The sequence below is a fragment of the Saimiri boliviensis genome, chromosome 4 (assembly GCF_048565385.1).
Source record: "Saimiri boliviensis isolate mSaiBol1 chromosome 4, mSaiBol1.pri, whole genome shotgun sequence".
Taxonomy (NCBI): Eukaryota; Metazoa; Chordata; class Mammalia; order Primates; family Cebidae; genus Saimiri; species Saimiri boliviensis.
In genome coordinates this window covers 12994088-13016987 of record NC_133452.1, presented here as the reverse complement: position 1 = coordinate 13016987, position 22900 = coordinate 12994088, and the positions used below count along the sequence as shown (strand labels likewise).

Below are 22900 nucleotides of genomic sequence, written 5' to 3'. Positions count from 1 at the left end.
AATAAGGGTCATGACTAATACTCAGTGCTGATCGCATTGTTGGACAAAAAGTATTTCCAGTGAATGTTGTCACAAGATTAAATAAAAGGCTTTACTTTGTGTTTGCTTTTTGTTTAGGTAACTACTCCAGACCCCCAGCGTATAGTGGGGTGCCCAGTGCAAGCTACAGCAGCCCAGGGCCCGGTATGGGTATCAGTGCCAACAACCAGATGCATGGACAAGGGCCAAGCCAGCCATGTGGTGCTGTGCCCCTGGGACGAATGCCATCAGCTGGGATGCAGAACAGACCATTTCCTGGAAATATGAGCAGCATGACCCCCAGTTCTCCTGGCATGTCTCAGCAGGGAGGGCCAGGAATGGGGCCGCCAATGCCAACTGTGAACCGTAAGGCACAGGAGGCAGCCGCAGCAGTGATGCAGGCTGCTGCGAACTCAGCACAAAGCAGGTACGCCACCCAGGAGCACGCCCCGGGCAGGTACGCTGTGTGTCTACGCGTGGCCTCGTGACTGCGCACATAGCCGCATTGTTCCCCGGGGTCACACAGAGCAGTAGAATGTCACTGTGCTTGGCCGTTCTTTTTGTGTTAAATACATTCTGTAGCGTCAAGGTCAGAGAACTGAGTGACAAACCATGTATTATCATACATGAGGAAGGAATGTGAGCAGTGGGCATGTCAGTCATGGGAGGCGATTAGAAATGTCTGAATAGTCATCGCAGCAGCAAACCGGAGCCAGTCACACAGGGAACTGTCTGTGTGGTACCGGTTGGAGCAGTGAGTTTTAAGCAGGAAATACTAACGCTCAGAAACCATTTAAATTCTAAAACATTGAAAAGGAAATCCACCACCCCCCCACCCTTTTCACTCTCCCATAAGAATCTTCATAAAATGGAAACTTTGTATGTGTACATGTGTATTGTGTGTTTGTCTAAACGTATATGTGTGAGGTTTATATACTTTACATTCTTATGTTACATTTTATTTTTCCAGGCATATCTTTCTATCTGTCCAAACCAAAATATGGTTAAAAAAGCAAAGATAGTATTTTAGAAAGTTTGAGTTGATGCAGCACGGCTTTAGCTTCAATTACTTAACTCGTTTTTAATCCCGACTTTAAAGATTAATTCTTGAAGGACATACTTGACCTGGATAAAAATAAGATAATTAAAAATGTATAAGGTAAAGGTGAATATGTTTTTAAAGCACATGTAAATAAGTTTTAAAGCAAAGTGCTTTGAAAAACGTGTATCTTAATCTTCAGAAGCAAAGGTAGAAGATTCTGATTTTTGTCAAAGGGAAATAAAAGCTAAGGTGTGTGTGCGTGTGTGCATGTGTGTGCGTGTGTGTGTTTTTAAATGTGTCTTTTGTTACTTTTCTTCTAAAGCTGCTATCTGAGGGATGTGGGACCCCACCAGACTTAGTGTTTTCTCCAAATAATAATAAATTTCCGTGGAGGAAATAAAAATTAAAATCAATCATCTGACTTTTTGTCTCCACACTGCAATTACTTACAATCTTCTGGACTCCAGCAGTCTCCGTCTGCCGAACCCACACAGGCTTTAGGGAATGTTTTTGTAAACCTGTCTGTGGAAACTGGTTTGGCTCTTCAAAACTGAAGTTCGAATTCAAGTTTAAATGAATTGTCCATTGTTGCAGCTCATAAAGCACACGTTCTGTTCTTTTTTTTTTTTTTTTTTAAGTAGAAAGTATGTGATTGCATTTGGCACGCAGCCTTTTTGAGAGGAACCTCAGAAGATAGCCACAGAGAGCCAGGCATGATTTTGTGTGGTTACAAAGCCACGCGTGCCCCCTTTCCGAGTCAGTGTTCATATGGTTTTGTAGGAATCAGTATATAAACCCACATCCATGCATTGCCACTTTCTGTTGCTAATGCCTAGCCCATTCCAAAGCCTTGCCTTCACTTGCCGCCCATTTCAGCTCGCCAGGAGTTTAAATGGGGGCTGGAGATCTTCTTGTTTGCTTTTCCCAAAGTCAAAGCTTTAAAATGTAAATGGAGATTGGAGTTGAGAATCTTTTCACTGCCTGTCCACACACTTTTGTTAGAGGCATTTTCTGTCCCCCCAGCCCTCGGGCAGCGGCAGGGTGCAGGATACCCAGCTCGCCTCCACGGTCTGTGAGCCCCGCACCTATGTGTAGGGTGACAGATAGACAGGGATTCATGCTTGTGCATCAGAACAAATCCCAAGAAGCTGTTCTTCTGTTCCACTTTAGGCCACCATACATTAGGTCGCCTGCTTATCCCAGCCAGTCTGGGGCTGGCGGACGCCCCATGTTTTCTTCCCAGCACCCCAACTATGGCAACTCTCAGGCTCCCATGGCGCACCAGCCTGACCAGTACGGGTAGGTAGCAACACACCCCGACTTGCTGCGGGACCTGGGCGTTTTCCCTGAACCTGTTAACGGTCGTGCCATCTGGCCGCGAAAGAACACCCAAACCAAGAAAGCGAGAGCCCTCACAGGAAACCCGTCTCCAAGGGGGTTGTCCTTCTGTCCATTTGTGTCGCTGTGTGTGTTTCGGTTTTCTTTCTCATGAACAGTACCGTGGCCGTTCGGTGGACACCTGCATGCGTCCTAGGTCCTGTCGTGCATGGCTTTCGGCATGGCTGCCTCCCTTCATGCCTGAGAGGGAAATAGAAACTGTCATCTGTGTCCAAGTCGTGAAGTCACCTTCTCTGGCGTCATTTCCCCCATCGTTGTCGTTGTTTTGTCTAGGAACCTGCGTTGTGCAGCGCTGTTCTCGTGACTGTATTATCACTCCTGCCGCTACAGTGAGACGCTGCCATGCCCACCCCCAAATTAAGAGCACAGCATCTCATTTGACAAGAGAGTCGCTGCAGTCGAGCTGACACAGGCTCTTCATAGGGCCTAGGAGGGGTTTCATTGTTATCACCACCAAGCAAATGTCTGGGCCAAAGACTTCCATTATTTTCTTCTCCAGCGAGTATTAGAGTATTGAAGTTACCAGGAAAACGCAACAAAATAATCCAACAGAGAATTTTCTCTCTCAACACAGTGTTGCCATATTATTCCCAATTTCAACACAGGAATTACATACAGCAACAAAAAGTATCTCTTCTGTCCTACTACAAAACGGTGCAATATCAGCTTCTGTCACCACGGTTAGGTTCGTAAATGCTCTTGAAGTCTATTATTATTGAGGAATTGCTGAGCAAAAAAATTATTTCTGTCATCCTGTGCAGACTTAATCATGTTTGGGAGTTAGTTTTAGTCAAGGTTTGCCTCATCTTTGGTTAAAATGAACAGGGAACTATCTCCTAGCTTTGTTTAAATGGTAAACTTAGAGAGCTGTGCTTTCGCTGCTGGTTAGGAATCCCTGACAGAGAGGGCTTCTTAATAATTTCATTTAATAGTTCAGTTTACATTTATTTAGAGCAAATGATCGTTTTCGAAGAGAGAGTTCTAAAATCTGTAAACATGGCCCTAAGTGTGGACCAACAAATACAGAATCTTGTGAATATCATCCTCAGAGTGAAATAACAAATATAGAAGGAGGTAAACGTGCTGATTCTGGGGAAATGGTCTTTTCCTCTTTGTTACTTTCTTGTGGTACCTTCAAGGTCAATTTGTGAGTCAGTAGGAAGATAACAGTTGGAGGAAGAAAGCATTCATCATCTGCAGCTAATCCATAGATCTGTCCTTTTACCAACTCCGGAGGCTTCTCTAGACCCACAAAGCTAGTTTGGCTGTGCCTTGCCAAGCCACATTAAGCAGCTGTGTAAAATGAATTTAAATGGCATGCATCAGAGTGAAATCTCTTCCACTGGGGCAGAAAATTGATGTTAGCTAACCAGCACGAGGAGATCAAATCTGTATTTCAGCCAGCAGCATCCAGATAGCTTCCTTAGACTATAACACCTCCTCCTTAATTAAAAATAAGAGAAAGAAAAATGTTGGCGTTATTCTATGTAAATCTTATGGAGCGCACTTGGCAAGGACTCAGATTCATAGCCCCGTGACTGTTAGCTGTGAATTTTAACTTTTATGTCTACACTATTCTTTCTAAAAAAGAAAGAAGATAAGTTTTATTTCTATTTTAAATCTTCCTTCTGTTCACTTTGCAATACACATAACCTGTGTTGTGCCTTTTTTAAAAGCAGAAGCTTGAATATGAGAAAACATGTGTATGACATGTTTCAGTGCTATGGGTTGAGAAATCTGATTTTCAGCATGCTTTGGCTTTACTTACTCAACAGACCATGGCAGTGAACTCATGTTTCTGCTTTGGTTTTTCTTCCCCCGTTGATGGCTCTGTTACGTTAAAGTTAGGTCGGCCATTAGAAAATCGAGTTTGCTAAATGTTAGTTTCTCTTTGGGAGAGGAAGAAATACCGTAGTGCAGACCTTTCAGGAGCACAGGATTCAGAGTTTGTGGGAATGACTTCGTGCTCAAGGCAGAATCCCAAAGGACCAAGAGCCCATGGAAGAATCTGAAAAGGACAAATTAATGATGAAGGTGGAGCGTGAGTGAGTGTGTGCCTGCAATTAGACAAAAACAGAATGCTCGTTATAAAAATGAAGGATTGTGGCAATTATGCTTCGGATTTTCTCAGCTGGTCAAATATAAGATAGCATAGAGGAAAAAAAAATGCCAGGTTAGTTGGTTAGAAGCGGTTTTATTAATTCCTTTAAGAGTGACAGTATGAGGGTAAAATTGACCTGCTGCATTGAATAAATTTAGAAACATAGATTAATTTTTTTTCTTTTTCACCTTTTGAGTAAATTCCTCATTTTGATTATCAGAGGATTTACAATAGAATCTGGTGAATCTTTTTGTTCAGATACTAGATTCACTGTACAAAAATGTCCAGATGTTTGAAGTTAATGGTTTATGAGTAATATCTGTTACAGAACCCTCCCCCTCCTACACACTGATACGCTTTTAATCAGAAGATGCATTGTTGTTTGCAGTTTCGAAGCATTGCTAGCTAAGGAATATACTTTTGAAGGTGTGAGAAACAGAGGGTCGGAAATATTAGGTGATCTTACTGAAAGCCCAGGAATGGCAAATGAGTTCCATCCATCTTCAGATCAGTTCTCATGGCTGTCCGTAGCATCATTCTGGAGGATTCTGAGCCATTACCTGAGCATACGTGAGCCAAAGTTTGCCAGAAGCTTAGGAGGAACTTTGACCTACCACTTCCTAACAAGTATTGCTGTGGATCCCAGGCTAAGCACAGGCTTTACTACAGCTCACTGCAGCCTCAAATTCTTGGGCTCAAGCAATCCTCCCGCCTCAGCCTTCCAAGTAGTTGGGACTACAGGTGCGTGCCACCATACCTGGCTGATTTTATCTTTACTTTTTGGTAAGAGACAGATTCTTACTATGTTGCCCAGGCTGGTCATGAACTCCTGGCCTCAAGCGATCCTCTCTTCTCAGCCTCCCAAAGTGCTGGGATTACAGGCATGAGCCACTACTCCTGACCTCGTAATCGTTTTTAAATGACTGAATCCATTACGTCTAAAGCCCATGCGTGTATATAACTTTCCCACAGTCGTTCCATGTGCCTCGCATCAATTTATTCATCCTAGCTGGTAGCTGTTGATGTCTAGCAGTTGACAGCTCTTCAAAATAGAACTGATTTGTGGATTTGGAAATTTCAGCATTATTCTGAATTTTTTCTTGGAAATGAGCTCTGGGAGGAAGCATAATTTCACTGAACTTAAAGAAAATCTCACAAGCCCTAGATCTTGAAGCCAGGGTAGATGGACAAACATTTTAATTCCTTAAGGCCTGCCACCCTAACACCTCACATACATAAATTTTGATCAAGTCTTTGAGTGATGTGAGATTGTTTGTGTCAAAATTCTGGCAGGGATCTTGAAGATAATATAATACTATGTTCATAAGAAGAGGTTCCACAAGGATGCAGAGTTTCAATTATAGAATGACAGGATCTCACAACAGGAAAGGTTCTAGATGTTACCCAGCCTCTACGTCTTGATTCTATGGTAGAGTCAACTAAGACCTTACAGGGTCACCCACTCAGGAATGTTGAGGCAGGAGCAGGGTCTCTGTCACCTGGTCCTGTTGCTCTTCTTTGTACTTTTTTGTTTTGTTTTGTTTTGTTACAAAACAAAATGCCTCTTCATTTTTGTTCTTCAGCATATCTAAAGGCAATCCTGCTATTAGAAGCCAAATAGTAATGAGTATCTTAGTGGATCTTCTACCTCTTCCACTGAAATCTGAATTTTTTTCTGTTATCTGAATTTTATTACCCCTCCTGCACCTAAAAGGAAATGCATGCTTTGCACATTCCCACATAGACTGCACATGCAGCTTGAGTTAGATTATTTCCAGAGTCAGGCAGCTTGTGAAATAAGTAACAGTTACTTGCTGGCACAAGGGCGGGTTTGAATTTCTGTCCTTTTCACCGTTTGAGGCTTTTAGCAACACTGCTTTAGTATTTAACATTGTTGGGACAGGAGTGTGGTTTTTGACGTATGAATTCTGAGTTATGGAGGAGCAGAGTGGGAAGGTGATGATATTTACAGGGTTACACGTACACACCTGCGTGATGCTGGTACAGGGCTACTGTTCCTTTGTTGTCTCTGAGAGAGTCGGTGGTGGACTAACTGGGCGTCAGAGAAGAAGTCTCAGACTTCTTAGTTTCTAAACAAAAGGGGACAAAATGAATTCATTTGAAAAGTCTTGTTACTTTTGACTAGAAGGGAGGTTTTAGTACTGAATACCAAAAATATAATTCTGTAGACCTGCATTTTAATACTATATCGTGCCAGAAACTAGGATCACTGAAATTGGCTTTCAGATGTTTTATATTGAGTCAATTAGGAAATTAGGAGTTTTAGTTAAGATTATTTTTAAATCTTAACCACTCGTTAACAGGGTGAATAACTACCATAAGGTAGCTAGATCAGTAGTGACCCCACCGTATTACTGTTGGAGGAGCTGACTGTTGTGTGAGAGAATGTGACTAGCTGCCTTCCTCTGCTTGGAAGGAGCTGGGTCTGTTTACAAATGCAAATGAATTGGGCTGGCTTGTTGGATATACAGATACACAGTGGCGTCCATCTGTGCCTCATGGCACCCCACATAGACACACCTTTCCGCCACTGTTCTTGATTGAGGTATATCTATAATTCATATCCTGTGTTGCCATTAGCCAGCAAGGCACTTTTTCTGTGTTATTTTCCTCTGAAGCCAGTATGATGCAATTCTGCTGATGGACCAAGAGCCACTGATGTGGAAATGCATTAATGGAGATAGTGCATTAAAATGTCAAAGAGAAGGGGCACAAACTTCTCAACATGTCAAGCCCCAGTTGTAGTGGGTGCATGTGCTAAAGAGCGTTGAGTGATTTGTGTTAACCAAGAATCCAGCCCTTTGGATTTTGGACAATTAGGTTTTAACATAATAGCTATGATTTGAAAAGTCATGTTATTGAAAGACAAAAAGATTTCAAAGGCTTAAACAGAGTTTTTATTTCCGCAATTAAATGTAAGCCTTCGCATTATCAGCTAAATACTATGCTTTAATTTTTAGCCCCTTTTTCTCTTCAAAATTTAGAATTTGAATGAATATTATTGTGTTAGTATTTGAAGATTATGATTTCAATTAAAACTTTCAGAATTACAGAACTATTATGGAAGCCTTAAAGTGCATTTATAAATCATCAAATCAAAAAGTAGTAAAACAGTCATTCTAAAAAGATCAGAGATTTCTTTTTTAATTTTACGGAGAGGCAAGGAATCACAGCATGAAATGTACAGCAGAGGGACCAGAGACCATGAGGCACCCCAAGTCACTGCTGAGCGTCACCCAGATATTCTCGACAGATGCTGTCCACCCTCACCCAGCCCCGGGGCCAAGTCGCGGGAGCCTGAACCACCATCCACCGGCGGTTCTGGTGAGGAAGCCAGCTCAGGTCTGAGGGTGCCCTCAGAGATAACTGGCACTGCAGAGCACGGACGAGGCATGGACGGGGAGGGCTGGGAGGTGCGCCCCGGACACTTCTTCGCTTCTTCCTTATGTGGCCTTCCTGAGGAATGTCGCTTGGGGAGCTCACAGGCTCGTACTGGGAGAGCTGGGCAGCATCAGATGCTCGAGTCTGCGCCAACCTGACCCTGACTCAGGCTCTGTGATCTGTCGGTCATGGCCATTTGTCTTCCTGACAGCTTTGTCTTGATTTCTGCCTTTTTGCTTCCTCTCAGGCCTCGTTATCCTCCTCTTCCTCTGAAATACTCAGTCCCCCACCACACCTCGCCTGCGCTCTTCATTTGGAATTTCTCTTCTCTGTGTCTGGTTCTGACCCTTCCCAGCTGGTGGCTGTTCCCACGCAGAGGTGGCTCACAGTGGCCCGCACACCGGCCCAAGGGTCTGCCCCAGTGTCTGTGCCACTTGTCTTCACTTCCAGCTTCACAGCTCTGTCACCCTCTGCCCCCATAGACGCACACACTCACACCAGGTGTCCCGAGATCATCACAGCAGGAACCAGCATTAGAGCACACCCAACCCTGGGAGTCATCAGCAGCGCAGCCCAGCAAAGCTCCGTGATTCTGAGTTACGAAAGGTGGGGATCTTTGAAATTACATATGTGCATCAGGGAGTGGCAGTGGCCAGTGATGCCAGCCTGCCAGGTGTCAGACGGATGACCAGCAGGTGGTGAATTTTCTCAGCCCTGAAATCTGATCACCTCAACAGTGTTTTGGGCTGAAGGCAGCAGGAAAGGTTTCTAAGTGGTGAAGAGGTTATGACTATGTCTTAGTATATTGCAGCTTGCGGTTTGGAAAGTGTCGTGGGTGACAGGGCATCTTAGTAGCAATAAGCAGTATGAGAAGCAGCTTGCTAAGATGCTAAGATTTCTCTTAATCTTGGTCTTCACTCTTCTTTTGAACTCCATTTCTGCCATTATATAGATTTAAAAAACCAAACAGTCCAGGTGCAGTGGCTCACGCCTGTAATCCCAATACTTTGGGCTGCCAAGGTAGGAGAATCACTTGAGGCCAGGAGTTCAGAAGCAGCCTGGGTAACAGAGTGAGCCAGTCTCTTTAAAAAAAGTAAACGATGAGCTAGGCATGGTAGTGCACGCCCCAAGTTCCAGGTAGACGGGGCGGGGGCTGAGGTGGGAGGATCAATTGAGGCCAGAAGGTTAAAGTTTCGGTGAGCGAGGATCATGCCAGTGCACTCCAGCCTGGAGTGAAACAGTGAGACCCTGTCTCTCAATCAATCAGTCAATAAATAAGTAACAAAAACTCACAGACAGAAACCTGTAAGATTCTGGCCCTTATTTTATTTTATTTTATTTTATTTTATTTTATTTTATTTTATTTTTTTGAGACGGAGTTTCGCTCTTGTTACCCAAGCTGGACCAATGGCGTGATCTCGGCTCACCGCAACCTCCGCCTCCTGGGTTCAAGCAATTCTCCTGCCTCAGCCTCCCGAGTAGCTGGGACTACAGGCGTGTGCCACCATGCTCAGCTAATTTTTGTATTTTTGGTAGAGACGGGGTTTCACCATGTTGACCAGAATGGTCTCGATCTCTTGACCTCGTGATCCACCCGCCTCGGCCTCCCAAAGTGCTGGGATTACAGGCGTGAGCCACCGCGCCTGGCCTCTGGCCCTTATTTTAAAAATTAACTCATACTGGATTAGTTTTGATTGTTAAAATTCCTGCCAGGTAAGAATTCGTGCCTGTCTGAATTCTGTCCTGCACAGCGTGACTGGTGAGGACTTGAAGAACTCTAGCTTTGCTCAGCTTGCAAGGCTTGCCTTATGTTTTAACCCTAACTGTCAACAATGTTTGGCTTGACCGAATTATGTAACTTTGTGGCCCAGGCCACCCTAACTCGGGAAATCTCTTAAGAATTTTTAGGAGGATTTTTTTTTTTTAAATCAGAAATTTCTGCCTTTCTGTTTCCTGGACAAGTACATTTTTTATTAAAGATTTTTACACAATATTGCCGTGACACAGTAATGCAGGACGGAGAACTCAGGTCCCAGATTAATTTTCTTAAGCCTACCAACAGGTCCAATAAGGCATGAGCAGTAGATGAATGTATTTAAGATATATGCATGCTTCACTGTTGCACCCCTGAAACTCAGGTTTGTCCATCAGGAATTACCTTCTCCAAGTATTGCCAGGCTGATATTGTCTCTGTGTCCAAGGCTGCGCAGCTGCAGACCTCTAAGACACCTGCTGCCTTCACTCGGCTCCTGTGGCTCCTCGGCAGCTAAGCCACTGGGATTAGCAGTTCACTCTCCTTTACACCTTGTGACCCTCGAAGGGGATGTCCTAGAATCAAAGACGTGGCTGTTCCTAGCACTGAGAAGTAATAGCCCTCCTTGGAAATAACAGATCTTTTCTTAATGATCTTAAGATAAACTTTTTAAGTAAAGATCCTTAAATAGAATGGAGTAGAAAGGACACTTTCTGTAGGTGACATTCATGGCAGCTAATGCTTCTTTCATGCTGTACGGATCTAGTTTCACCAGACCGGGGAACTGTGCCATTTACATCTTCTCAGAGGTCAGTGGGATGCAACGTGATACCAAAACCCCCAAAGTTTTGGGGAGTCTTCCATTGCAGGGAAAAAACAGGATTTGGGACCCACTGCTCCCCACTGTGGGTCTCATCCGTGCCGCACACTTGAGGGACCCCGTGTGCTGGGGATCAGCAGGGAAGAGCTGAGATCAAAATCTCGGAACTAAAAACCTTCACAGTACTATGGTTCACTTTTGTATGGTTGCCAGTAAAGAGTTCATAGTAACAGAACAATGGGCTTTACAGAGCCAAATGAACTTTGCGGATGAAGAGAACATCCTTAGTGATCAGTTGCTAAAATTCAAGCAGCCAGACAGCGTTTTTGCATTTTCTTCACACCCGGACAAGGAGGCCTCTCGCCTCAGAACCCTGGAGCTCTATGTGTTCTCCTGGTTGCTTTGAGAGGAAAGGTTGAAGATCAGTCAGCTGCTTTAGGAACAACTAAAACTGGTTACCTGCATTGAGGCCAAAAGGAAGAAAGTCTTGAAATTGTACAACAGGTGCTGTTTCAGCAGGGAGCGCCAGGAGCAGAGCTGGTAACAGGTCGGAACCCTCGGAGAAGTATGTGTGAAGCAAGAACAAAAGGGAAAAATGTTTCTGATGTTAGAGGCTTCTAAGAAATCCAGACTGGAATATGCAGTATGCCTTAGTGCTTAGTGAGAAGAGCTTTGCCAAGATGCATGAGTCAGAAACACAGCTCTTTGGAGAAATGTGGAGACAATCAGGAGAAACGCTTTGAAAACAAGGGGCCCTGTGGGCAGTGCCACATTTTAAAGGCCCAGGCAAAGACGTGCCAGGGAGGAATTCTATTCTGAAGAGCTAAGGCGTAGCCACTAAAAAGATGAGAGTGTGATGACAAGTTACTACTGTTCCTTCACTTAGAAGTTCTCTTTCATAAAGCTGTGGCAAAACAATATCTTCGCTGCCCATTCTTAAAGGAAAAAAATAAATCATAAATATATCAGCCACCAAAGGGTTTGGGGAGTTATTACCAGGGAGACGAGAGGTAGCTGGTAACTGCTGCTCGAGCTCGTGTGCCCGCATTGGACACGTGGGAGCTTTGACTGAACAGGCTGCCTTGAAAACAGGTCACATTTGCCAGCGGGGGAAGGCTTGGACAAGATTCAGGAAGTCTTATAAAGGGGGTTCCTGCGTTGGGCGGAAAGATGACCCCAAATCCTCTGCTTCCTGACCTGAGGGTCCACCTGTCTGTGTGACACTAGGTGCTCAGAGGCCTGTCAAAGCCAGACCCTGTCCATATGTCCAAAACTAAGCCCACGCTGTCCCCTGGTGTTCTTTATTCGCACAAGCTGGACACCTAAGAGACATCTCGGCACAACTTTTCTTTCCTCCGCAGGACCTAATTCATCACCACATCCTGTCCATTTCACCTCCACCACGTTGCTCGGCTCTCTCTGTTGTGCTGCACCAGCTGTTCCGGGGCACCATCCTCTGTTCCCTGGGCTATGCTAGCAGCCTCCTGACGGCTGGCCTTACGTTCCTGCTTCCTGCTTCCGATGTGTTCTTCCCAACACGGCCAGAGAACAGTGTCTTTAAAATAAACATATTTTAATGCCATTGCTCCTACATAAAAACGCTGAGTCTCCTGTTTTTCTGAGGATAAAGACCAAACCCAGAGAACCATCAGCCTGCGCCTACCACTCTCACTTCTTATTTTGCTCTTCCGTATTTTCTCCTGGAGAGAGGCTCCTGGATGCCCCAGGGCATTTCAATTTGCTGTTTCTCTTTTCTCTTCTCCTCACCTGGTTAATTCCAATGGATTGGTCCCTCAGATCTGAGGGGAGGAGGGGACGTCATCCCTTCCTTGGGACCGTCTTCTGTGCTCACCTTCCTGTGAGCTCGCACCGTGCGTGGACCTCCTTCAGGCCACGCGTGTGGTTGCCACGTCACGCCCGCTGCCCTGGTCGTTTCCCTGCCTGCGTTTGTTTTCTTCTTGGCCGGCTGTGGTGCCCATTCCTTCCCACTCCTCTCCCGTACTTATCTTAAAACACCCTTCTTGGACAAATGTTCATGACTGTCAACTAAGCAGAAGGTATTTCTGATTAATTTTAATTATTTCTAGCGTGTCTCCTTGAGCAAAAGGGGTAGAATCTACTTTTGTAATAGCACATGGTTATATGTTTTTACAGGAATCTACATTTTTAAATCAAGGCACTTCTATCAAATGCCACTTTACTGCAACAGGATTGATTCCTAGCCAGAGTCACTGGCTTGTTGAAATCACATTATTTTGCCACCAGAATTGCTAATGCAGTTGTTGCTGTGCAAGCATGCTGATGGATTAACCACACCAAAAATTGACCAGGGCTTGACAGCCTTATAATCTCGACTGAGATTCTGTTTTTCAATACTGCTTTGGAAGAGTCACCTTGTAATTTGGGTTGAAAACCTATTTCACTAGTGATGCTGGATACATGTGTGAGAAGAGTTTGTGTTTATCAAACATTTGAAAAAGGGTGTCCTGTGTAATGTTATACATGCAACTGGATCTTTCCAAGGGAATAAAGCCACACATTTTGAAATAAACTGCTCGAACTGGAGCTTTTCAAGGTTTTAAGTCCTGGTTCTGATGACTTGGGTTTAAGTGATAAAGTGCCCTAAATTTTAGTGTTAGCCTAGATGCTTTTGTCAGTAAGCAATCTTTTCTGGCTTCATAACTCAGCTACATCTACAGTGACAGTTCATACAGAGAAAGTTATGTACAGCTGGCACTCACACTCAGTTTTCCAAGGAAGCATGCATTGCGTCATGCTCATTCTGAACATAATTCAAGGGTGGTATTTGCAGTGGGTGTGCTGAAGCTTCCCCTGTATCTGCCACTGGGATGGGACTCTAACGTGGCTTTACTCACCGGGTCTCTATTTCTTCTGTCTGTCCCTACCCTTCTCCAAAGAACTGTATCAGAAACCCATTCATATAAAGATAACCTCACACTTCACCATCTATCACTGTTGAGAAAATGCAGTGTTGATTGCTAAGATGATAAGGCCTAAATATTCTTCTCTAAAGCATCAACATTATGTATAGACTTTATTTTAAATTTTAATTGACTTTAAAACCAGATGTTTAGAAAGATGTGGGTACTCTATAAAATTTCTTACTAATATTTTTAACTGCTGAAAGCAAACTGTTGTGGGAAGTGATATTCCTCTTTCTGTTTTCACACCGAACCACTGGAAATAGTTGCTTGGAAATTGGTGTTTGCTTTGGGCTTCTTCTCCCCAAAGCCAGCCCTTTGTTGGCATGTGAATATGTAATGTTTGAGAAATCGCCAAAGCGAATGAATAAAAAGAAGAAGTAGGACTGTTGGTGTATGTGTGTAGCGCAACGGCAGGAATGAGGAGTACTTTAGAGAAAAGAGCTTGCAGGCCCCACTTTCTGAATTCTCCTGATGATAATCTGGTTTTGGTTATAGCATGACAGATTTTAAATACATCTGGTCCCAACCAAATTTAAATGAAGTTCTTCTGGTTATTCTGCTGGTCAGCATGTTTAAGTCGTAACTCCCCAACTTGAACATTGCCATTTAAGAGGAGGAGGGAGTGGTGCCATGGTCTAACCCTGTACCAGTCGGCCCCTGGGGTCTGGGGGCAGCACCACCCAGCGAGGGTCACCCCCACAGTGTGCATCTACTGAATTACTGTAAATGTTTGTCTCCTTGCCCCCCTGAGGCGTTCCTGGGCAGTCACTGCTGCAGCCATGGACTCGGCCCTGTAGAGTCAGGACAGCTGTCCTTTGTAACAAACACTAAGCCCGCCGACCGCCTGGGCACCAGAGCCCAAGGGTCCGGCTGGGGTGCTTTGCTCTCCAAGGTACAGCTTAGGTTTCTGTAGGTTTCACATTGGAAACATTCTGCGCATTTCAATTCGTATTTTTGCCTGTTATTGTTTTATTGCCGTTTGCTTTTGAAAAAAGCAAGTGATTTGCTTCTTCACGCTCCTGATTTATTCGGACCTGTCCAAATGTTGCGTCGGTCGGCAGGGGCACAGCAGTCAGGGAGCGCTGCTCTGGAACGTCCCAGCTGCTGTTGAGGTCGTCTTGGAACCCAGGTCGCTGTGGTCTCGGGCATTATATTTTCAGCCCCACCAAGCAAGGAGCTTTTTGTTGCGAGCCACAGAATCCGCCTAGGTTAGCAACACCAGGGGAAGCAGGAGTGCCAGGTAACTGAGGGCTGCCGCCATCTCAGGAGTCTCTCACAGAGCCCGCTGTCTCCACTTCCCAGAAGCAGTGGCGTGCAGTCCCAGCCTTCTTTTGGCATAATGCCCATCCCACTTGTTCAAAGTTACCAAGATCTTGGCAGTAGTTTCTCAAGCAAGAGCAAATAAGATTTCCACCGCAATGGTGAAAGACTGACTCTTCCCACTCAGACAGGTACCCACTACTCTGCCCTGGCCACGTGCAGCCTGCGCTCCTGCAAGGACTCGCTTCCTGACTTGGAGGCCCAGCAGGCCTGCAGCCACTGTCCAGGGAGCTCTTGGATTCGTGGCTCCCACGACCCCTCACTCTGGCCAGCTCCCTGAAACCTGTATTCCAGGACACCCATAGAGTTCACACCCTCTGCTTTGTCAGCATTCTACAACCACAGGTCCGTACACCAGACGGATGGAAAGGTGTGCTGCAGCAGGCCACCAGGAGCCAGGGACTTGGTCTTACTGAGTGTTAGCAGTGTTAGACTCCCACGAGAAAGAAGCAGAGTATACCGCACTGATAGTAGGTTTGGAGAATTCTGTCTCTGCCACTTACTATCTTTGTGACTTTAGGCAAGTTACTTAACCCTTCTGATCTTCATCACCTTTATTAATATATGAGCATAACTCACCTACCTTCCTCCAGGAATTTGAAACATTAAAAGTGTATGCCTAGAAGTTGCACTAGACATGCTGTAAATACTTAATAAATTACTGTCACAATCATTTCCAGGCCCTCTTCTTCAGTTATAAAGACTGAAATCCAAAGGACCAAAGCTCCCAGAGCTCCAGTGACAGAGTCAAGACCCCTGGCTTTTTAACCAAACCTAAAACTACAGATGTGCTTTAGGGACCATTGTAACCAGCAACTGACATCCAAGGCGTGGACCTTTAAGGCTTGGATTGTTGTTGTTGTGTTTTTTTTTTTTTTTTTTTTTTTTTTTTTTTTTTTTTGCATTGTTAGTTTAAAGGTGTTTCTTAAAACCTGCAATGTGTGCCTTCATCGTCTTCTGGTGATTAAAGATGGACAGTGCTGACTTGGGGGAGGAGTCTCAGATTAGGGTCGGATAGTGACTTCATTCAGTGATTTGCCTGGTGGATTTTCTATTCTGATTCTCTTTTTTACCTCAGTATAAACAAGTGTCTCAAGGAACCATTAGTTTTATACACATTAGTTATATATAAGACAGAATTTAATGGAAGCTTGAAAAGGCGACCATCCTTTGTGATACCTTTTTACAAGAATAAAAATGTTCTTTAGTAATTCATCCCTTCAACAATTCTTTTTTTTTTTTTTTTTTAGTAACTCTCCTGTGCAAAGATTAATTAGGCCCAGAGCCTCCTCTCAGGAGGCTTCCGTACCTAGAAGAACCAAGATGTGCAGACATTATTTTAACATGCAAAAGAAAGAGCTCAGTGCCGCAGAAGGCATAGCGGAAGCTAAGCGGAGAGGCAGGGCTTCCTTTCAGGAAAGTGTCAAGGGCAGCCATCCCAGACCCGTGGCCGCTACCATGCGTCTTGGAGAATGGGCCAGAATTGGCTGTGACTTGGAGGCAGTCATGGCCATGGAAGTAGCCTTCCAGAAAACATAACCATCCACAAGTGAAGGTGCTCTTCAGTGATTGATCTGCTAAGAAACTGAGAGCAGTCCCAACTGGTGCCATTTTTAGAGCAGTTGCATAAATGCTAAATTGTCCCTTGTTTGAAGAACACCTCAGAAGGGATACGTCTCAGTATTCATGCCAACACTCTGCAAGATGATGAATTAATGCAAACAATCTACCAGGTGACGTAAAGCCCCAAACCATGTAGGGATATGTTTATAGCTGCTGTGCAGTGTGTGCAAAATGTGTGATGACCTAGAGGTTAATTAGAAGTCATTGGATGATCTCAGATCTGTTCTTTTTTTTTTTTTTTTTTTTTTTTTTTGAGACGGAGTTTCGCTCTTGTTACCGCGATCTTGGCTCACCGCAACCTCCGCCTCCTGGGCTCAGGCAATTCTCCTGCCTCAGCTTCCTGAGTAGCTGGGATTACAGGCACGCGCCACCACGCCCAGCTAGTTTTTTGTATTTTTAGTAGAGACGGGGTTTCACCATGTTGACCAGGATGGTCTCGATCTCTTGACCTCGTGATCCACCCGCCTCGGCCTCCCAAAGTGCTGGGATGACAGGCTTGAGCCACCGCCCCCAGCCTCAGATCTGTTCTTAGTGAACTCCAAAGGGTATTCTAATTCTGATTTAGCAGTCTTCAGTTATTCAAAGTGGACCCCCAGGAAGCTAAGAATTACAGGCTAAAGTAACACCCGTTTCTCCCTGAGCCACCCTCATACCTAAGAATCTTTCAGCTTCTAACAATGTTCTTCCCAAGCTATCATGGAGCATTAGTTTGTACAGAATTTCTCCAGTTTTTTGTCTAATATTTAAAGGAGACCACTTACACATTTGGTAGCTTGATTTTTCAGATGGTTCATGTTTGAACTTTTTGTACACTTTTTTCAGATGAGTCCACTGAAAATGGTACGCAAAAGGAGCAGTGTATCATTGGTTTTGTTAAAAATGATTTATGGACCAGATGTGGTGGCTCACATGTGTCATTCTAGCACTTTGGGAGGCCAAGGTGGGCAGATCGCTTTGAGCTCAGGAGTTCGAGACCAGCCTGGGCAGCCTGACAAAACTCTGTCTCTACAAAAATACAAAACTTAGCCAGGCATTGGTGGCTCACACCTGTAGTTCCAGCTAGTTGGGAGGGTGAGGCTAAAGAGTCACCTGAGCCTGGGAAAGCAGAGGTTGCAGTGAGCCAAGATCGTGCAACTACACTTCAGCCCGGGCGACAGAGTGAAACCATCTCCAAAAAAAATTTATATTAATCTATTAAAGGATTAAAGGATCTCATTTTAAAATACCAACTATTATAGCAAGTGGTAGCTAAATGGTAGTGGAGAGGGTTGTAATTAATTTGGAACAGATAGGCAGGGTCTCTGTGGATTTTTGCCCTCTTACGAGGTTATACCCCTAAGATGAAACATGACTAGCCAAAACTTTGAAACGTTTCTTAAAGGTATACTCTTTAGGTAAGAAAAGCTTGACTACAACAGTGAACTCTCTTTTTAGGGTGTTGTAATTTTCCCTGGGGTCTCTACACCGCTGCGCAGTTTAAATCTCTCCCCTCTCCCCCATCTTATTACCAACAGAGAAGTGACATGGTGTGACAGTTATCTGCTTCAGATCAGAGAATACCCTTGACTTTTTTGCAAAAGTGAAGAGAACTCTGACAGGGTGTAAGACAGAGCTAACAAGCCTAAGTCACCAAGACCACCTCATAGGTCTGACCACCATGGGGACAGGTGGCTACATGTGAGGGACATGTACAGCTGATCTAAGTGCCCATCCTCCTCTGACGTAAAAAGCCCAGCCAACAAGAAGTGGAAGTCTGATGTCTACTGTGGCGTTTTAATGTAGGGAAATTGGTATGTTTTTAATAGAACCTAATTACCAACGTTAAATAGTAGGGTTGGGGAGAGTTTCGGAACTGCTTTCTCCCATGTTCGTTATATCAGAAAATTTAGGTCAAAGAAGTTTTTTTTAAAAAAACATTTCCACACTGCCCATTTGTTTTTCATTTCTTAACCTTTGGGTTTTTACCTGAGGATACTAAGTAGTGTTGATAGTCAGAAGTTAATTTTGCTTGCTTTTGTAATTCCTGTTCTTATTTCAAGTTCCCCCTTTCTTGCTTATATTCCTCTATATAAATAATAACCTGGAACACTTGACATGATTAAAAATGTGTAATTTATTTGCAGAACTTGTAATCGTTGGAATTTTGAAAGGGTGTATTAAAGAGTCACCTAGCAATAGAACTCAGCCTTTCTCTCCAAGAAATAATCTGTTTTACACAAACATGAAAAATTATAGCCCCACCCCTTACATAAATGCGTTATTAGAAATGACTGCCAGGGCATGCCACTGCTCATGTGCACGGTCGGTATATTTGTGCTGTGCTTTCTCTTCTGTAGGCAAGGCAGTTTCCCCGGCATGAACCAGAGTGGACTTATGGCTTCCAGCTCTCCCTACAGCCAGCCCATGAACAACAGCTCCGGCCTGATGAACACGCAGGCGCCGCCCTACAGCATGGCACCCACCATGGTGAACAGCTCGGCAGGTAACCTTGGCAGCTCTATGCACCCGAGCCCCTCTCTCTTCCCTCCCTTCCTCTTAAGGCTCTGCCAGTGAATCTGCCCAAACAGCTCGAGAAGACGGATCCGTTGGCGAAAGTGGGAATCATACTACTTTTCTGCTTCTCAGAAACTTGCTCCATCTATTTAAGACTGAGAATTACATTGTATTTTATGTAAATTATTTTTATTCAATCAGTATTTGTGTAACATGTATTTCAAGTATCATTGGAGATTGGTAAATATACACACTAAGTTCTCTTTCTCTTTGGGAATCATTAGTACTTGCAGATCCTCAAATTCTCTCCATTTGGTAGCGGTGGAGACGAACATTTCAAATTCACGTTTCAAGGGAAATCGTTGGAAGGGCAGAACAAGGGGGGTTTGAAGTGCTTTTTACATTTAGAGAAACGTCTCTAAATGTATGCTTAGAGGTAGCTGCTTCATAAGTACTATGTACAGATTGTCTCTATTGGGAAACTGTTTTAAATATTTCATGGTGTTTAGTTCTTTTAACCCATTTTGTAATCTCCACAGTAGCATTCTTAAAAATCATGTCTGCTGAGTGCAGTGGATGAGTATCCGAGGTGTGGAAAATACCGAGAGTGTCTAAAACTGTGCCCATCTCACATGATCTTAGACTCTTCAAGACCTTTGAACCGCCTCCTCAGGTTCCGTAACTACCCATAGACAATGAGGGCCACTTTTTCCACGAGAAGGTGCTGTGTGTTTCAGGCCATCTGTTACTCTTTCTCACATGTTAGAGTGGATCTCACTGGAGGCTTCCCTCCTTCAGAGGCCGCAGAGTGGGGCTTAGCCAGTGGGTCTCCGGCGATGCCCCGCCACGCGTTAGGAGTGCATGGGAGAGTTGGAGCCTTGGTTCTTTCTGATGACCTTTTTCATTCCCTCTGCCTTTTGCCTCCTTTCTGGCCTCTCTGTCTTTGAAAGGCCTCCCCAGAAGTTAATGTTTCTGTCAGGCGGAACAGGTCGCAAGAGGCTGGGCTCGCCTCTTGTCTGAGCTTCTGCGTTGTTGATTTCTGGGACCTAATTGAAGGCCAGCATTCCATGGTGACTTCTCCTGAAAGATTTTTGAAAGAGGAACGCATAGAAACTAAGTAAAAATGAGGGTTTTCGAATAAATAAAATAGCCCTTCCTGATGCCATGTTGAGCGCTTACCCACCACAGTCTGGTGGACGTTTTACACGTGAGCTGCAGGTGAAAAGCTCACAAACAGCCTGTTAGCTGGAAGCCACCTCTTCTCCTAACCACTGCTGGCCCAGGTAACAGAGTACTGGGTTTTGACATTCTATCTTTTGTCTGGCTTGCTGGAATAAAATTACTTCAGAGCATTGAAACTACACAATCCGTTTTCACTGACTATTAGCAGTGCTCATTTTTCCCTTCTTCCTTTGGACCCCAGAGCCACAAAAACAACCAACAACAAACAGATGGCACAGGGCCCTGCCTCAGAAGATTTATGTATTCCTAAGGAATTGCCAGCTTAATGGAGATTCACAGAGAGGGTTTCTTTTTATTATTATTGTTCAGATAATTCAGCTATTCGTTATTCCATACAGAGGAAATCTGCTCAGTGAAAGGCCGTCTATCCTCACGATCTTTTGTAGGGAGCAGTAGTATATTTTTAACTGCATGGTACATTTTGAAACATTGCATTCTTAATAATTTAGACATTTATCCAGTTTTCCGCTACACAATGATCTGGTTTTATTCCAGCTTTATTAAGTGAAATGCACATCAGAGGAGGACTGACCGTGTAGCACTGGCTGTGCACCTAGCAACAGGTATACGTGAATCTGCCGTGATTGCATTCTGATCTCTCAGAGAGACAGGAGTGACACAGAGCGTTGCGGCGTAGCCCAGTGAGCCTCAGGGCACCGGAGTGTCCACCTGACTGCACGAGAAATGGGCCAGAAAGGGTCAGATTACCGTCACTTCCATCTCCATGGTTTGGGCCCCTACAGATAAATCACCAGTGATAACAGCAAAGCATTTCTACATCAATATACACTTTTGGAGAAAGTGAGCACAGTACAAACGATGGCCAGGTCTGGCTGTGGAATTTTCTGAACCTGCATTCCAGCATTCTCTTCGCCGAGTTCAAACCATTGTGTTGTAGACAGTGTACGGGGCCAAAAACAGTCCTCCTTTGTAGTGACAAATTGTTACAGGCTTCAGTGAGCAAGTAATTATTTAAATGGAGTCAGTGTGAGTATAAATGTGACAACTATTTCTTCACTTAAAATGCCAAGGGAAGTAGCATGGTAAGCAGTGGGAATTTTTCCCTCTAAAAGAGCTGTTTTGGTTTTGTTTCAACTATTTAGATTAAAAGGTTAGAATTATTTATTACTGTGGGCAAAATTACAAATCATGTATACCCTTGTTAAATACACTGTAATACAACACTTGTGTTACTGGTTAGATGTTACTTATTTGCATTTAGTTTTATAATATTCATTAGTCATTTATACTTGTCTGCATATAAACCATCATCTCAAAGTGGACATCTAAATTCCAAAAAATGTATCTACCATCTGTGGTTCTAAGTTTGCCTCACCAGACGTTACTCTACAAAATGTAGGGCGTTTCTCCCCCTGTCACCTATAATTAGTACAGGAGCGGCCATATGTGCCACTGGAACCAGGCTTCCTCGCAGAGCATGCTGGGCACATTCCAGAAGTGAGTCCTTCTGCTAACCTAGTACCGCTCAGTCCCAAACGCCAAGTGTCCTGTTCATGCCCTGCCAGTACAGGGTATGCCAGCTCTGGTAGGCCTTTACAAAGAAAAAGGCAGTCACGCTTCCACCAAAAGCAAGAACCACCCACCTCCAGACATCCTGCAGTGGCTATAAAAACTACCGATTCCGGGGCTCCCTTGAGAATTCTTGAGGGGGGTCCAGGAATCCGCACCCCTGGCCGCGTCCGCAGGTGGTTTTCATGCATGCTAGCTGAAATCTGAGGACCACTGACTTAGAGCTCTTCTGCTCACCAGTCTCCTGGCGGATCTGCCGCCAGCTTTGTGGGGCATTAGCTGTTTACCAGATGATTTGCTGTTTTGAAATTTAAAAGAAGAAAAGAGTCACAAAACTATGCCTAGAATATCAGTCTTCCAGCTGGATCAACACTGTTTTCTGTCTTGGGACTTGAGGGTTTCTTACAAAAGAAGGTTTGGGGCTTCAACGCCATTCTGAGGGGCCAGTGGTCCGGGTTGTCTGTAGAGGCTGCTGGAGTGTCACTCACATGCTCGCTCTAGGGTAATGATTTCAGGTGAATCGCTGCCCTCCCTCCGTATACAAAGGGCTTGATAAAAAGGATTTGATAAATTATGAAAACCAAATCTCTTAAACTGGAGGAAACTAGATCCTGAGATTATGCCAAAGTATAAGGACGGCTCCGGACTCTGGGTGGCTAGGGGAGCTGCTTTCCTTGGAATGCCACCTGGCACAGCCAGCATCCTGGGGGTGACCATGGTGGGGAGGGGCGCTGGTGGCAGTGATAGGGCATGCAGGGCCTCCAGGGTACTCGGCGGCCACCCTGCCCCATGGAGGGTCCTCCAGGCCTTGCAGATCCAGTGAGAGCAGCGCTTCTCCCAAGCCCTTCCCAGACCCTGTGTGTGTTATCTTCATGGTGGACTTTGTATGTCTCCACTTGTAAACATAGTCACAAACATCCACAGATGTACATACATAGATCAGCCCTCTGTGTTTTCAAAAACAGTAAGATACTGTGCAGTCTGGTATATTACCATGAAAAGAGAAGAACTGTGCATTTCTCACCCTATTTCACCATCTTCTGGGAATGACTTTGCAGGCTTTGTAAGGAGACTGAGTCCAGGAAGCGGAAGAAAGCAGGCATGAGTGTCGAAGCTCGGTTTTCCTCATGTCATACGTTCTTTCTGTTCCTTTTGAATATATTCAATTCAGTGTGGAATAGCTGCCTTAGGATCTTGACCCACACTTACACTT

The 22900-nt window shown here is 44.5% G+C and overlaps 1 protein-coding gene across 10 annotated transcripts in view; it reads left to right on the top strand.

Moving 5' to 3' along the window:
• ARID1B (AT-rich interaction domain 1B) overlaps positions 1–22900 on the top strand; it is a 438299-nt gene that overhangs the window by 372998 nt on the left and 42401 nt on the right. For 5 of the 10 annotated variants that reach the window (XM_074397219.1, XM_039467065.2, XM_039467051.2 and 2 more), the window contains 2 exons: positions 118–445; positions 18759–18904. In XM_074397219.1, coding sequence (XP_074253320.1) covers positions 118–445; positions 18759–18904 — 474 coding nt within the window. Of the gene's footprint in view, positions 1–117; positions 446–2230; positions 2360–18758; positions 18905–22900 lie in introns of those variants that run through there. The other 5 variants (XM_074397218.1, XM_039467048.2, XM_039467040.2 and 2 more) reach the window with 2 other exon arrangements.